The 17799-nt window shown below is 36.8% G+C and overlaps 2 protein-coding genes across 3 annotated transcripts; both read right to left on the reverse strand.

Annotated features, from left to right (window-relative positions):
* Window positions 1-1628: 1628 nt before the first annotated feature.
* On the reverse strand, window positions 1629-7270 carry LOC132279689 (cellulose synthase A catalytic subunit 7 [UDP-forming]). Its single transcript, XM_059781715.1, has 13 exons — window positions 7082-7270; window positions 6763-6958; window positions 6308-6507; window positions 6051-6150; window positions 5842-5962; window positions 5286-5552; window positions 4821-5166; window positions 4464-4727; window positions 4019-4231; window positions 3653-3866; window positions 3350-3546; window positions 2698-3051; window positions 1629-2364 (listed from the first exon to the last, which is right to left on the reverse strand). The coding sequence occupies exons 1-13, from the start codon at window positions 7154-7156 to the stop codon at window positions 1783-1785; spliced, it is 3129 nt and encodes a 1042-aa protein (XP_059637698.1). The 5' UTR covers window positions 7157-7270; the 3' UTR covers window positions 1629-1782.
* A 2120-nt stretch (window positions 7271-9390) lies between these two features.
* On the reverse strand, window positions 9391-17521 carry LOC132279691 (translation initiation factor IF3-4, chloroplastic-like). 2 transcript variants are annotated; one of them, XM_059781719.1, is made up of 10 exons: window positions 17094-17521; window positions 16917-16956; window positions 16751-16810; window positions 13638-13690; window positions 12852-12907; window positions 12715-12748; window positions 11082-11154; window positions 10882-10974; window positions 9616-9790; window positions 9391-9428 (listed from the first exon to the last, which is right to left on the reverse strand). In XM_059781719.1, exons 1-9 carry the CDS (start codon window positions 17393-17395, stop codon window positions 9647-9649), a joined length of 855 nt encoding a protein of 284 aa, XP_059637702.1. In that variant the 5' UTR covers window positions 17396-17521; the 3' UTR covers window positions 9391-9428; window positions 9616-9646. The 2 variants fall into 2 exon arrangements, with proteins under 2 accessions (XP_059637702.1, XP_059637700.1); XM_059781717.1 differs by having other exon boundaries at window positions 9391-9790.
* Window positions 17522-17799: the final 278 nt, after the last annotated feature.

Below are 17799 nucleotides of genomic sequence, written 5' to 3' on the forward strand. Positions count from 1 at the left end.
AAGCCCAGCCCAACCAAAACAAATTAACTACCTGCTAGATGAAGGCGGGAACTTAACAGAAACAAGGGCAACAGCTCTACAGTGCATTCAGTCGAAGGAGAAGAAGATGTTCTTCTCCGAAGGATCAAAAAATGACCTAGGTAGGTTCCAATCATTTGCGATGGTTTCGGAAAATGGGCGAATCCGAACTGTATCAATGATGGAATTGTGGGTTTTCAAAGGGGAGGAGGAGATATTGCGGAAGATTCTATGGTTCCTTTCCTTCCAAATGAGGTATGCAAAGCTTGCAAGGGTAGGGTGAGTTTCGTGTTAGAACTCTACTGAATTTCTATTTTTTTTTTTTTATCTAATTTGATGATGCCCAATTGAGGAAATCATCCCAGCTGTTTAGGGATGTTCATTTGATCTGTGAATATGTGAATCAGATCCGATTCAATCCGATCCATGTGGATGGGATCAGATTTTCAACCCCACTGCGGATTTATAAATTAAGAATCTGTAGGATTGGATCGTATCATAATAATAATAATAAGTTTTAACCCTAAACCTAAACAACCCCCTTTACTCTTCGCACACTAACAAACAGTGGCTCTTCACTATTTTGCATTTGTTGAATGATTTGTTCTACTGTTATGATTAACAATACGGAATATTATTAGGTGAAAAGTTCCCAAGTGAAGCACTTGGATCATTTGTTAGGAGTTCAACTGGATGCCATTGTGCAGAAACTAAATACGGTTATGATTAGCAATAATGTTAGGAGTTACAGTAACAATCCAGTACTTTACATCAGATTAAGCCTTCTCACGGATAGAATTGAATTCAATTTCCACCAATAAGTAGGGATCGGATTGGATTAGGTTAGCCTAAACTGATCTGATCTGATTCGTGGTCACCCCTAGTTAGGGCTTGTGTAGAAGCCACACTTGGCTCGTAACAAATTCCATATGAATGTGGAGCAAGAGCACCGATGGAAAAGGTGATTATGATCTTCTGCTGTATTAGGCAAAGAATACACAAATTTGGTTGCATTAAGTAATTGAGAGCTGGCTTATCCTTTGTGAGGAGTTTGTTTTGAATGGACAACCACAAACAGAATTGAGTGGCTGAACCAAACCAATTTCTGACAATGAGCATTAGGAACTGGAAGAGATATGGACTTGACGGTATTCTTGAGGGAAAAGGTTTTGTTTGGTGAAGGGAGCCAAAGAATGGAGTCATTGGTACAGCTGAAAGATGCATTGTACTCAGCAAAACAACCTCATGAGGTATGGACGCTCTGACCTGCATCTGCTTTCAATTTGGCAATGTACTGTTTTAGATAAATTCCAGAAGAGGAATTCCCATTCTAGTTTCCTGTTCGGGTTATGTTGTTCATGATTTCAATTTTTCTCTCTTATGCTGAATATTTTAACAACCATGGTTTCACTGCTTCCCTTTCCTTGCATTTTGGTTTATGAGCCAAATTAAATTGTCAAATGGTACAACAATTAAATAAAGTTACTTTTTTTTTTTCTTTTTCTTTTTTATGCACAAGACACTAAGTTTATTGAAAACCTCGGGCAATTAGTTGTCAAAAGTATCTTAAGCAATTCTTTCCATTGATCCAGATACAAAACTGAGAACAATTGATGATAATATACAAAACTTTCACTCTGGATTTATTTCTTTTTCTGCAATGCCATCTTTTTGGTCCATACACCATACACGTAACACACCAAAATTTACAAGTAATTCTCTGGAGAAGTTTAGATCTCAGAAAGAATAGGAAAGAAAAATGTTTCAGCAATTGAGCCCACATTGCTTGACATCAGGACCCTTTGTTTTCAACACAAATGGGTCAATTCTAACCCAAAGCAAGGAGAAGATTGAAGCCAAAAGCACTGACCATATAACCACAATAGTAGGTGTCCTGTTCTGCCTCCCCATGAGACCTTTGAGGAATGGGTATAGATGGACAATCACCCAAAAGGCAAAGAAGAGCTTTCCAAATAAGGGACCCCATGACTGGTACCCATTGTTTATGGCATCAGAGACTCCAGCCACAACCCCAACAAGGTTAATGATTAAGATAGTGGTTGGAGGGATGAGGAGAGTGGTCCATTTGAAAGCATATAGCTCTCCAAAGTCCTCGTCATCTGATGCCTTGGATGTGACGGTAAAGTTGGTGTCGATTCCAGCCAAAACTTTGAGAAGACCCTGTATGACGGCAAAGAGGTGAGCTGACACACCACCAATGACCCAAAATTGCTCGTTTCTCCACCATTCCTCGATGCTTACTCCACTCCATCTGAGCTCAAGAATGCCCGTGGCGAATATGGAAATGAATAGAGATATGAAGAAGAGACTTGCAAAGGTGCTTATCTGGATCAAGAATGAATGAAATAAGTTCACTAGCAAGACTAAAGCCACTTGGAAAGGTAGTCAGAAATCAGAAGAAAATGTAAGCATTCATTATCTTTTCAAGTAATAGGATCTAAAATCATATAATTCCATTGCATGTATAGGGTGAAAGTGAAAATCAATTGCCCTATATATTAGATGAATAATCCAATCTTTGTCATGATACCATTTACAGCAATGGCTTAGTGTGTTAAATTCCATGGCAAAGAAATGGGAAATGTTGTTTCCATGTGTTTTGTCTGGCATACCCCAGTTAGTTATGTGAAATTGAAGGAACAAGCTTTATATTGTTACCTCTGGCATGATGAATTTATCAGTGAGCAAGCAGATGGCAGGGAGGGTACAATAGGCAAGAAGGGGTAAGGATGTGAAGGGATAGACCGTAGTGTTGACATACGCAAAACGCTCCAACCATTTGAGATTTCCTCCTTTGTAGCCATACAAAAGAGGGCTGTGACGACTGAAAAAGATCTCAACCGAACCAAGAGCCCATCGAAGAACCTGATTTAGACGATCTGACAGGTTGATAGGAGCAGACCCTTTAAATGCAGGTCTTTTTGGCATACAGTATATGGACCTCCATCCACGGCAATGCATCTTGAAACCTGTTAGAATATCCTCTGTAATTGAGCCATAAATCCACCCCAACTGCACAGCCAAGATTTGAGTTAAGAGAGATGAAGAAATAATATGTGGTAAAAGCAATCCACATTGAATGGAATTGTTGTTATAACTAGTGTTTCTTAGAAGCTTTGGAAAATTTTCACTAATGTCATTTCCCTATGTAGAAGTGCTTGATATTCTAGCTGTTTATTTATTTTTTTTCCTAGTTGGTACTCACACACACTTGTCTCTTCTCTTCTGAGACTTGAACCCCTGACCTCCCTTTGGAAAGTAAGAGGTTGATACCGCTAGGCCACTAGCCCGTTGTTTAGCTGTTTATTACCTCAATACCCCATTCAGTCTTGTCTTCATATCCACAGCTGATTACATGAATGGCTTCTTTCAACAAGGCTGCAGGGCTTGAGGAAGGAGGGACACCACCTTCAATCATTAAAGTTGAAGTCACAAAAATTGCTGACTGCCCAAACTTCTTTTCAAAATTCATATGGGACATCAGTAGCTCCTTGTCATCATCGAATCCTGACAACAAGAACAAAAGGAATATTGATATTTGAAGAAAAAAAAGGGGGGGAGAGAATTAAATCAGCATTCAGTAATTATTTGCAAGGTGAAGAATGGTAGCAACCTTGGACATTCGCAGCATCTCCATTTGCACCATGTTTGGAATATTTAGGGAGCTTTTTGCGACGTCCAAAACATGGGCAGCAGTCGCAGCTCACCATCTTCGGACGCTTAGGACCCTTTGGTGGCTCATAGCCATATAAAGCTTGCCTTCTGAAGACACATCCCGTGCCCACATATACAGGACCCTGGATTCCATCTAGACCTTTCATGTTGATCTGCCAAATCAGAGAAATAGTTATATACATAATTGGACATAAAATCATACATATGGTGAAACAAATTAAATGGAAACAGTATGTACACATAATCTGATGAAAAATGACTACAATCTGACAATTTAATGGTGAAATTTCTTGCAGGGACTTACATCAAAGAAGACTGTGTTTCTGTTGGCATATCTATCATTCCTGTCAATGCCATCAAATCTTTGAGGGAATTGGACATAGCAAACCTTCTTTCCAATTTGCGGGTCCATCAAGAAACACATTGCCTCTCTAACTGCCTTGCTGTTATTTAAGTAATGGTCACAATCCAAGTTCAGCATGAATGGAGCATTAGTAAGAACTCCCGAGACGCGAACCTGCAATTAAGGTATACATGAATGAAATATCTCACTTATATGATTTTGATAAAATTTGGTGCTTTTGTTTCCACAACAGGACCAGTAACGGTTTACAAACCAAAATTATAAACCCTGCACCACACACAACGGTGTTAAGACAGAAAAGAGGAGTAACATAAAGATTTGCTATAATTTTTGTTGGTTGAGGCAATGAATGAAGTGAATAACAGAAAGTTGCTTTGATCATTACCAGGGCATTCATGGCACCAGCTTTCTTGTGATGTTGAAAGCCAGGCCTCTTCTCACGAGAGACATAGACAAGGCGAGGAAGCTCATTTCCTTCTGTATCAAGGCCCCCACTGTGACCAAGAAAGACTTGAATCATACCAGGGTGATCCTTAGTATTATTTCCTGGCCATGGTGTCCCATCTTGCATGATCCACCCTTCTGGAGGAACCTTCGTGGCTTTTGCAACAAGTGCATTAATGCGAACCTTAAATTCTTCATACTCTCTCTGTCACACACACACACCAAGAAATGGTATTTTAGTTCAAATAGCTTCATTTTATAACCAGGGATGAGGAAATCAAGGTAATTAGATCAAAACCTTCATAGCTCGCCGCTCTTTGACAAATGTAGGCTGGACCTTGTCCTTCAGATAATCAATTTTAGAAGAAAAGTACATCTCTGGTGCCCGAGGCTCTATGGCAAATTTCTTACAGAAGGGAACCCATTTTCGAGCGAATTCTGCAGTTTCAGAGAGTGATTCGAAGGAAAGCATTGAAGCACCATCATCAGAAATGTAGCATGAGGTTTTATCAACAGGATAGTCCATTGCTAAGATTGACAGAACTGTGTTAGCTGTAACTAGAGGGGGTTCCTTCATCGGATCCACAGTACTGACAAAGATATCTACTTGAGCAAGCATGTTTGGTTCGCCTTCCCTCTCGTACCTGCATTACAAATTTGTATTAATACATTAATTTGCAGAGCAATCTATACTTGTGATAAAGGCGGCGATGATGATGATGATTTGAAGTACGTGCTGCGAAAGTGTGTTTAAGTGTTATACCTGAGAGAGAGACGATCAAGGTAAGTCTCGCGATCAATGGGATACCATTTTGGGAACTGATCTAGGATCCATGAAATGGCAAACCAAATCTCACAGGCAACAGAGGTTAGCCAGAGCCCGATTGCATCATGCACTGGGTTCAAGAGTCTGTACCGGAGGAAGATGGCTAAAACAAAAAGCCGAGTCACAATGATCATTCGGTAAGGGTTGATCTTGCTGGATGCAATTGGCACTTTCCTTGAGAGTGGCTGTCTAGCTTCATCCACCCTGCATCAGTTTAATTTACAAATTTTAAGTTCAGAACTGAAGTTGGAGGCCGAATTCATCAATTTTCAGTTAGTTTCATTTACGAATTTATATGAAAGAAATTAATTTGTTGTCTCTCATGCTGACAGTTCATACAAACTATATTGAATACAACAGTTTTTGAAGTAATGAAATGCTAGTGATTGTTTTGAAATTGGTTCTTATATGAATTCTGTGGACAAATAGTTTATTTGAGTCATGTATATATATATATATATGACGATACTGATATAACTAATTTGTTACATACATGGCCATGTCGGGATCATTCAAGTCATCAGGTTCTGGCCCCAGATTGCCTTGCTGCATTTTCCAATCATCCATTCTCTCTCTCCAACCTCCCTCTTTCTTTTCATCCCATCTTGCACTCCCTGTTTGATTTGTACATCAATAAATGTGTGTGAAAATTAATGTAATGTTTCTGAGAAGAGTTTGTAATTGATATATATGGAAGCATACCGGGCTCGGATACGGGATACGGATGCACACGTTTATTTAGTGAAGAAGGCATCATCTGCTCTACATGAGCATGATTTGATATTGGAAACTCCCCACTCACCTGCATGCATGCATAATTGGATAGTCTCTTAATTCGTGTAATTCTTGGATCAAAATCAATGCAAAGGAGGTCTCAGATAGATAATATATATATTTTTTCATATGATATATATGTGTGTGTGTGTGTGTGTGTGTGTGTGTGTGTTGATTTTGCTCACCTGGCGAGACCGTACACCGGCAATAACAGGTGGGTATTGGGCATTATCATCGTCTTCAGGACCTCTTCCATAGCTCATCTTGCCATGAAGCATGGCTTCTGCAATATGTTTGTTCTTGTTTTGTTCGTCGTCGATTTTGAATTCATGCTCGATATCGTCCACATCTTCTTCATCCTCATCTCCCGCCACCCTTGGACTCCCTTAGTTTTTTTTTAATTTAAAATTAAAAAAATAAATAAATAAATAAAATCAGCAGCTAACTTGTTTCCATTTGATGAACACTATCTTCACTTGTTCAAGAAGTTTGATTCAGTAGTATTTCATACAAGACTGTGGTTTATACAAGTCGATGCAGTACTTTTGTGTAAATTGTTCGACTCATATGTAGTGGTGCAAAAAATTAAGGACTAGCTTGTTACACCTATATATATATATATATATATGTAAATACCTACCTTTTAGGCGTTTGTATCTGGTCTTGCATTGGGGGCATAGTTGGCTCCCTTCTCTCCTTTCATACTCATAGCATGGCCGGCACACCGGAAAACCACACTCATTGCAGGCCACAAACAGATCTCCGTCAACAGTGAGACCAATCTCATCACCACATATCTCACAAACTTGACCATTCAAATCCTTCAAAGGCTTGGGCTGCAACAACAACAATACCAAACATCTTATTAGTCCAGTGTCCCAGTATATTAAAAATATATATTTAAAATATATATATATATATATATATATATATATATATATATATATATGTTTTGTCACCTCTTCATGGCCATGAATGACAACAAGCTCGTTACGGTTATGAGAACCAGCGACGAGTCCGGCACTGGCTTCCATGATGGATGGAGATGGTGGTGGTGAGAATGATCGATCTGAGGCTGAGGAGAGTGGTGGTGAGTAGGGGGTTCTTTTTAATGAATCAATGAAGGTATGAGAGTCTTGAGAGATAGTATTAGTAGTTATATCTCTCTCATACCTAATGTGTCCACATATGGGTGTTGGGTGTTGGTTGCAGAGTCTCCATTGCCTTGAAGTTAAGCTTCGTCCATCTCAACTACCATGCATCCTCTCTCTCTCACACACACAGTGACGCAGCTGCTTTATCCAACGACCACCTTTCACGTTTTATTGTTGGTTATTTCGTCCAAATCATCTCTTTGATATTCCTCAGATTTCCTTAAAGACCACAGCAGTTAACAACTTAGAATTTAATGATATCTCGTGATTAAATTTTTATTTATCTGGACAACTCAACCATGGCTCATCACACAGTAACTTTTCCTTTGCATTAATTGTAGCAACCTATCTGAGGTGGTAGTACCATGGCACATTCGTCACAAGTTTAAGGGCAACCTTTATTTTGACCCTAATTAAACTATAACTAGTTGGGGTATGACATAAAGGAACAAATTTTACTTAAAATGCGAGAATTTTAAGTTACTAATCAGAACTTTGACTTAGTCTCTGGGGGTATAGCGGCGTTATTAGGGATTCGGGAGGTAAGTTCTTGAGGTCTTACTTTCGAACCGCAATCCTGATTTGAATTGTGCATGTATTGTGAGGCCAATACACGTTTTCTAAGAAAAAGAAAAAAAAAAAAAAATCAAAACCTTGACTTAGATAGTTGCAAATATCTTTTCTTGTTTAGTAAATATTCGATTAAAAATTTATCTTTAATTTTCTTAGCCTATGAGAAAACCAATTGAATAATACCATTTTAAAGATCATGTAATCAATTAGGTTAAAAGAGAGAGATTATATAGTTTCTTCCTTGGTTAACATCACCTATGATGACTTACAATTGTGCATGACAGTACCAGTTGAAAAAATAAGAGGCATAATTGCTTGCTTTTGCAATTTGCACAATTTCCCTTTGTTGTCCTTTTCTTGTTGTCATTGTTGCTTCAATGCTAACTTTTGCCTTTGAAAAATCAAAGTAATTAGATAAACTGGTTAGTCTTAAACCATAGGTAGTTCTTAACTTCCAAATCTAGCTGAAAAATAATGAAACATCATTCCCATCCGGCCCCTCCCATTGGATTTTTTATATACATTACATACATAAAATGGTGATGTGCAATCCCAACTTATGCCAAGGAAATCTAGAGTTGGGTTTAGATATTTTCAAATTTCAACACATTTACCAAACAAGTTGAGATTCAAAGACCCATAACCTCCCCTTTATGTTGGTCCCATTCAACTGTCCACCAACCTGATACTTTATTTAACATTCTTTTTGTTTTTCTTTTCTTTCTTTCTTTCTGTTTTTTCAAAAAATAATAAGAATAATAATAATAATTACTTCATATAACATTACTCCATCATGTGAAGAGAAATTTTCGAAGGAAAAGAACCCTTGAAATACAAGAACTTCCAAACCAAGTCATATACACACCTTATTAGGTTGGTAAGTTGGCCCCTCTGTGTCAACCAGACAGCGTAGCCCCAACCGCCACACCCTTTTTCATAAATAAGGTAGTCAGTTCGGGTCCATGTTGAGGCATCCTCACATTTTAACCACATAAAAATAATTCGGTCTAAAAGGAATGGAAACATGAATCCGTGTAGCGGATCCAAATAATTGGAAAAAGGCTTGATTGTTGTTGTAGTAAAAACAATTCGTCTAAAAGGTCATTACTCAATACTAAACGATAACCATTGCCACTGATTTTACAAAATGGATGTTCTCAAACACAAATCCACATCTTTACACACGTCAACCTAAGCATAGTGCCATGCAATGGTACAAATGCAGTCTAATCATCATGCATAAAACTTCGCCTGTATTCCTGTGAAATGTCTGTATGTATGACACGGACAATGAGGATTAGCAGTTCTATCAACTTCATTTCAAGCCATTTACACAAATGATATCTAGAAACTAGGGCAACATTCACTACCATCTTGAATTTGTACTATTACCTGAATGAAAAAACTGATTTCAGATGCTATAAGAAATGGACCCTCAGAGCCTGTACTTCGAATCAGTTCTTCACAAATGTCATTCTCCACAAGAGTCTTTAGTTCGCAAGTTGATGCATCATCTATTAGCTACGGTTTCTGATCGACAGTTGAGAAACTAATTAACAAACATGTGAATTGATCATATCTGCAGTCAGAAGAAGCACCATATGCTCCTATCAGACACTATTACAATTAACCAGAAACCTACTTGTTTTAACAAGAGCAAAAACAAATTACTTGTCCAGGTTATATTAACTAATGCTATACAAGATTGCGAGATCTCTGGTCTAGGAGAAAATTTTCAAGCAAAGATCGTCTGCGGAATGTTCTACCTTGAAAACCATCATAAAGTTTTCGGCACACTCAAACACCAGCTGAGACTTCATTCACTGCTGACTTTTCCTTTTTCTTTAGTGATTCTTGAGCTTTCTGTGCAACCACCTTATTTGGAATCAAAACTATAAACATGTTCCTGTCTCTTAAGTTCTTGGCCTCCTCGGTTGCAAGCTGCAAAATGCAGCACCGAACCCATTATGTATAACTATATGCATTAAAGTTTCCACAGAAAGTAAAGCCAAAACAAGCAAAACCAAGAGGTATGAAGAACATGTAAAGACACCAAATGGCTTAATAATGCACGAATCTAGATGAGTTTCGGTTAGAAGTTAACCATGGGTGTCCCGGCCAAAGAAGATATTTCACTCCAAATAACTAGCCATTCATAGATTCACATTTTAGTTGACAAATATCATACAAAAGTTTAGAAACAATACAGCTGAAACGATCTTTGATACCAAACTTATAGCTCAAAGCCATCGGATGAGTAATGGCTGAGTGCGCTCAAGTGCCTGAGCATCCCAGAGAAACAGTTCATAAACTCCACAAAGCAAATAGTAGGCACATTAAAGCACATTGTATTGCTGAAAGCACTAGTTTTTTATTTTTCCTATGAGATAATATACTCATGGTGGGAAACGAATAACTTTTGTAATGGCTCCATTTTTCCCTTAAATTTATAAAAGAGAAGCTTAAAAAATTTAAGAATTCTAATTCTATGTGATATTCAAATGTGACTGACTAAAATGAGCAATACATCCTGGAATTAAATGAAAATTGTTTATATAGCTGGATTCAACTCAACAAAGCCTTTTTCCTACTCCTTGGTGTCAGCTACATGGATCTTGTTTCTCCATTTCGCTCCATCTGAAGTCATAGCCTCCATCAAACCATATTCTGCCACATCTTTACTTGCTGACTCGACCCATAGTACTTCTGGTCTTCCCCTCTCCTATATTACCCTTGATATGAACCACAATTCAGTATAAAAATGATCCCACAGCTGTAATCCTAAACAATTCGGATGAGGCTTTCACGAATTATTATTAAGCACTGGTTTAAAATTTTAAGCCTACAACCAGTGATGAGCCTAGATCCATATCTTAGTTCAATTTCCACACTTCTTTGTTCAATATCTTACAATTTATTATTGATGCATCGTACTCAATGTTATAACGTGATATGGAAATAAGTAATACTTGACATTTAAAAATAATGTGCACCGTCGTCCTGCCAACATAAAGATAAAATATAAAGTCTACCTCCCCAACATCAGTCCGGAAACGCATGAGAAGCTCTATTGCATTATTCCTGAACTCATTTTCACGGCCCTTCAAGTTCACTATAACCTTAACCTGCAGGAATTAAACAGAATAGCTCAATATCTTAAATTTTGACAGCATATTATACTTCTGCATATGTGTGCAGATAAATGCTGACATCACAATAAAACTCAAGCAACCTTGTCGCCATCTTTCAAAAACTTCTTTGCAGCTTTCAGACGCACAGTATAATCGTGCACATCAATATTGTAACTGTCAGTGAAACCCAAAGATAGAAATTAAAACACAACATAAATATAATAAGCAGCAAAAAGAATGTATGAATCAGCATTTTAATAAAGAACTTAAATTGCATTTGGAATAGGTTATTTAAAAAATGATGTAATTTGAAACATAAAAATGGGGAGAGAGAGAGAGAGTGTCCAACAGTACTTCTGAGTTATTTAATCATTGAGCAGATGTATGATTTCTTTTATGACTTATTTTTTTTTATTAAATCTTAAATAGTTTATTAATTTAACTGAGTAAAATAACTTTTAAATATTCTTCGTTTCAAATTCTGACTTTTTTTGGAAGGATTTGACATTGAATAAATGCAATATAGTCCAAGATATTGTTAGATTACAAAAACATTTAAGTTACAAAATGAAATAGAAGGAACATAGAAAAGTCAATTGAGACCAACAATAGTTGGGGGAAAAAAAATTTTAATATAGTTCTCTCAAATTTTATTGAATTTTATATCTATTGTTGGTAACTCATGCAGAGTTGAACATTCAATTTCGGCGCAAGTTCATGTCAGAATAGCATATTCCTAGACCCATCTCAACAATTTATCAGGGAAACTTTCAGTACCCCAAATTCCAAAAGCCCACATACCATAACATAAATTTGGCAACAAAATAAAATCTAAGAGGAGCTTCTTTTTTTTGTGTGCGTGTCCCCAGGAAAAGAACTCCCACAATGCTCTTGGGGAGACTTGAACCCTCAACCTTTCATTCATTCTGAAATGTAAAAGCAATTAAGTAATGGAATTGGTTGAAAATGTAAGGTAATGAAGATACACCGTAATGCCACCTCAATCAAAATAATAATTCGCCAACTCAGAAGTTCAATATATACAGTACGCTGCTACCTAAATCATAAATAGATGTGATGCGCAAACAAGGGAAAGGTGGTACACACCTCCTCCAGAATGCAGTAAGGCAAGCCTGGTCTTATATCAATTACTCAAAAGGGATGACCACAATTTAGTTTCTATACCACATAAATTTTCTAATTAACCAGGGCTAGCACAGTGCTTGAACCCTTGACCTCTAGTTCACAATGAAGCAGCCTTACCGTTGCTTCAAAGCCCACCCTCAAATTTTCTTATCAACCACTACAGGATTATTCATAAACCACTACACTTCCCTTGATAAACAAAAGGGCATTACTTTATAAGTTTTTCAGGTAAGGAGATTAACCAAATTTCCCAAATTTATGATTTGGATTCCTGATCGGCATATAATATATTTTTTTCTTTTTCCCTTTTTTTTTTTTTTTGGGTTGTGGGGTCGGTTATAAACCAGATATGGTACTTTATTGGAATCACACCTCCCGTGCTCTTTTTTGCTCATGTCAAACACTAAAGACACTCATATTCACGAATTACAAAGATAATGAACTTTGCTAAAAATTAAAGGCGGCAGGATAAAAGAAATATGTAAAAGCAGCAAGCAGTAACTTGTATCGAGAACCAGAGAATCAAACAAAAAATAAATAAATATACAAAAAGAAGATAAATTGTGATTGTAAGACTAAATATTTTACCCCATCTTAAGCTCCTTCAAATCCATCCGATTTGCTGACATTCAGGCGTACACGTTCATCAGTATCTTTTCTTGTAATTGAATATTTATATATGAATCAGAGAAAAACAGCAAACTCTAAACAGAAAAGACATTCACCAGAGCTTTTCTTCTGCTGTTCTCTTTTCTTCTTTTGCAGTTCATATTTATATTTGCTGTGAGATGAGATGAGATAAGTAAAATTAATATGCTTTCACATTCAACAATTGACAAGACGTAGGGCATTCACTTCAATACCTTTAACTTTGGTCTGTCCATGCAATGAACACTTTTTCTTTTTTCTTTTTTTCTCTCAATGCTAGTTAATGTGTAGGTTTTTAAAATGTAATCTAAAACTAGATGTTAATGATAACAATAATATACAGACAACATAAACATATTAAAAAAATATGTGCTCCATGAATTCTCTAAACACAACACTCATGATAATATAGTATGTATGCCATTAGCAATACTGGTAACATACAGGAAAGGTCATAACAAGAGTGAAAAAGAATTCAGAGTTTATAAAATTTGAGATACCATGATTCACGGTAGACTCAAAAGATAGAGAGAGAGAAAGAGAGAGAGAGAGAGAGTTGCAATCATGGAATGTTTACCTCAGAAACCAACTCACTATACATGTCAACTTGCAGAGCTTCAAAATTTTCACTTGTTTTTTAACAAATAACTCAATGTCCTATTAACTATGATTATTTATTTACACATGAAATATACCAAATAAGGGGACCTGCTTACACTTCTTCACACAAGCCCCGTCAACTTAAACTCAAACTCACATTGGTTACAGATTTTTATAGCAGCATGAAAAGCATTCACCCAGTCAAAAAATAAATAATAAAATAGAAAAAGAAAAAGAAAGATAATGATGTGAATACATCGTACTTGTAATCCATTAGTCTGACAACTGGAGGATCTGCATCTGGTGATAATATTACCTGCAAGCAGTAAAATAAATGCTAGCATTATCCTTATGTCGTATAAGAAGCTCAATAGGAAATCCTTAATTGTTCTACAACTAAACAATTAATCAATTCTACAGAATTGAAGCACCCAATCATAGCTGCAAATTTCCCAGAACTATCACCTAGAAGATATTTAAAAATAAATGGGTCCAGATAAACTGAAAAGCCATAAACCCATACAAGACAACATTAGGCTCAGTAGTTCAGGAACCCTAAACTCAATTATTAAGTTCATGGTTTTATACCAAATAACACTTGCTTTCAGTCTAGCCAATTAACAATATTATACATTCCACTTACACTTAAAACTGAAAGGACAAAACAGTCGCAATCTTATTTAGGAAACAGATAGAAGCATGACCAGATGCATATGCGAGAAAAATGAGATGTAAATCCTTTATGCAAGCAATATTCTGTCATAGTCAATGATTATATCCTAACTTAGATAGAGGTATGCAATTTCAAATCAATGGGCACTTTCAGTGTTCCCATTAATGTTTTTTTCCACGTAATTTTCTAACCAGACAGTAAAAGGAAAAGGGCAAAAAAAAAAAAGGAAAACCAAAATTTAAATTTGTGCCAAAGAAGTATGCAACCAAAAACTTCAGAGTTCCATAGGATGACAGTAGGCAATAGCAAAAAGAATACGAGATCACATGATACTATGATAGGAAGCAGAGGGATGCCAGTTTAGCCATGGAGCATTTAGAATTTACAAATATATATAAAATGATTAAAGTAAACAGGGCCAAACTCGGACAGGTTAAACCTGAACTTAGCCAGGCTTGGGTAACAATGTAGCATCTTCTAAAGCTCGGGCAGGCTTTAGCAGGTAAAAAAAAAAAGCAATCGAACTCTGTTAGATTGAGGCTGGGTTGGGGTATCTGCAATCTATTACACATCTATATCTTTATACAAACATATAGATAATCAAATGATTTTTTCCCCTTTAACTTCTGTAAATATGATTCGTTGTTTAATGGTGGTAGGGTTTCATTTATCTCTATACATCATATCTTATTAGAACGGATATGGTCTGGAGACTTGGAGTGTTGGACTTTGGCTATTTTAAGATATCATATAATTTTATGGGACGGAGTCGAGCAGTTTCAATGAAGGACCAGTTTCATAACTTTTCCCACTAAAACACCTGAATAATTTATTAATTCCGATGAATTGCATATAAAACCAAAATTGAAACAGCCAATTCGTTAAAAGATGGTACAACACTTTTGCATACAATCCAGTCTAATAAAACTTCCTAGTCTGAAACACGTGATTAGGAAAGGCATCATAACAAAGCTCAATTCTTCTTCTGGTTAAAAGAGTTAAAGTTTGCACAGACACAGCCACTGAAAAAAATTTTGGAACTTTGAACGAAGAAAAATATGTGGTAAAAGGAAACAAATTGAGGTTTTGGTAAGGTACTGCATAAAAATGATTAGCCAATAAACATTAATGTCAAGGATAATAAATGCTGAGATTCACAGGTACATCCTCCGGTGCTACTGCCCGCCATGGAAATGTACGTATTAGTAGCACAGGAGATGTGCTTGAGGAAGAGAAAACTATGATTTTTCGATGAAGGGAGTGTGTGCCATACTACACATGCGAAGTTTCAAACGAATATAAACATGATGAGGAAGATGAAATAATATATCCTTATCTAGACAACTAGGAAGCACGGACACTCTAAAATGGGCGAAGAATCCGTGTCCGACACGTGTCGGACACGGACACGCATCGGACACGCCCCGACACGTGTCGGACACGCCAAAAAACGTGTCTGGAATTTTTTTATTTTTTTTTTATTTTCGGACACGGCTCGGACACGCCACGGACACGGCTCAGACAGCTCGGACACGGCTCAGACAGCTCGGACACGGCTCGGACACACTTTTCTGGAATTTTTTTTTTTTTTTTAAATTTTTAATTCTGATATGTTAATTTTTTTTTTTTTTTTTTTTTTTTAATTTTTAATGCTGATATGTTCTATTTTTTGTTTTGTACTACCCTAAAGATGTTGATATATATATATATACTAACCTAAAGATGCCACAATTCGCCGTGTCCGTGTCCTAAAGATGCTGATATATATATATACTAACATATCAGTGATATATATATATATTCCAACCTAAACATATCAGTGTTTTTTTTTAAAAATTATTAATGCTGATATATATATATATATATATATATACACTATTCGCCGTGTCCGTGTCCTAATTTTTTTGGATTTGCCGTGTCGCCGTGTCTGTGTCGTGTCGTATCCGTGTCCCGTATCCGTGTCCGTGCTTCTTAGCTAGACAAAGACTATCTAGCAAGAGAGTATATGCCCTGCGTGCTTCAACCAGGCTTCTTTTTCATTTAGGAGAAGATCTTTGATGTGAAGGATTAGGTTCATTTATCTCAAAGATCAAACCTGAGGGCCAAAGATGATTAACCAAGTGGAAAAATCAATTAACTTAACATTTAATTGAAATTCTTTAAATTAAAAATTTTTTCAAGACCATATGAATTGGTAGGATATGAAGAAGAATTGACTAAAGAAATATCTAGAGAATAAAACCTCCTGATTATAGCTAGGCCAATAACAGCATGTCATGGGCTGGTGTGTTTCAGTGAATAACGCTGCTAATACTGAGATTAATGTTTTACAGATTTTTTTTTTTGGTTATTTTCTTGATTTGCCTTCAAAGTTTTTTATCCTCCTGGTTCTGTAGCATCTTTAGGTGTTCTACAGTTGGCTCCCACGTGCAATTCCACATCCAGATTTTAAAAAATTACCCAGAACTCGATAAAAAGACACAGTTGCAGAAACCAGCAAACAAAAATGCATTCTTTGCCCTCCTTTCAACCACACAAATAGGTTTTCCATATTGTACAAAATGTGAATCTTACATTATGCAAATAATACTTAAATTCGTTTTATAAGAGAATAAGAGGAAACTCTCAAGACAAAGTTAGAATATCAAATATTGTATGAGGCATGGAAAACAAAGAGTCCAAATTTCAGTGATGAGAACATACCAGGTCAAGTTCAGCATCTTCAGCCATTTTAACAGCCTCGCTTTTAGAAACCACTCCAACCTACAATTACGAAGTCCAGCATAAAATTTAGTGGATCAAAAGATTCAATTTCAATGAATACCTAAAATTAGAAATTCAACTTTAAATAAATTTCCAAAATACTAACCATATTCTGACGTTCATCGATGAGTCTCACAGTAGCTGACCTATTCCAAACGATCACATAAACAAATACATCAGAATTCCAAGTCAATTATGTGCTAAAATTGAGTTTAGGACGAATTCAAAGCAAGTTCAAACAACAGGTTCAAATTCTTGAGTTCGTATTGAATTTTAACAGTACTTGATGGTGGATATATCGAGAGCTTGATCATCTTCGTTGCTGCTCTGCCGAGCGTCTCTAGACCGCCTATAGTCGCCGCCGCCGAACCGTGAAGAGCCTCCGCCGTAGCGGGCGGAGATGGAGCCGTGATGGGCGGAGGAGGAGTAGGCCGCATGGATGAGGGAGTTGGAATTGACGAGATTAGGGTTGTATAGGTGGAGGCCGAAGAGATTTGAATCAAATGAGGAGAGAGAAAGTGGCTGTGCTCTAGGTCTGGAGGGAAAGAGGGGATTGAAGGGTAAGGTGCGAGCTAGACTAGCCATGGCGTCTCTTCAACAGTGGCAGGTTAGCAGAGACACTGTACCTTATCCATTCTCTCCTCTCAATCTACTTTCTTCTCCCTCTATATCTATAATCTATATCTATACGTTGTGGTATATACTGTATACTGTGTTGTGTATACCAAACTAACTATATACTATAGTCTATACTCTATAGATTCCTCGATCCTCACTAGTCACTTCCTCGGCTTCTCTCTCTCAAACGAAGTGTGCTCAAAAATGGGCCGAGCTAATCTGAAAAGTGGGTTCGAAGCTCTTTTTTTGTTGTCCTTTCTCTTTTTTGCCTTCTGAGTAAGCCCATTACGGGACAATCTCACTATATTTGTCATTGTTTTTCTATTAAATATTACTCACCATCCTAAAATAATTAGATACTTTAAAAATTT

This window comes from Cornus florida, unplaced genomic scaffold (genome assembly GCF_030987335.1).
Source record: "Cornus florida cultivar Cherokee Brave unplaced genomic scaffold, ASM3098733v1 CherokeeBrave_3.0.0_Hap2_Chr10, whole genome shotgun sequence".
NCBI classification, from domain to species: Eukaryota; Viridiplantae; Streptophyta; class Magnoliopsida; order Cornales; family Cornaceae; genus Cornus; species Cornus florida.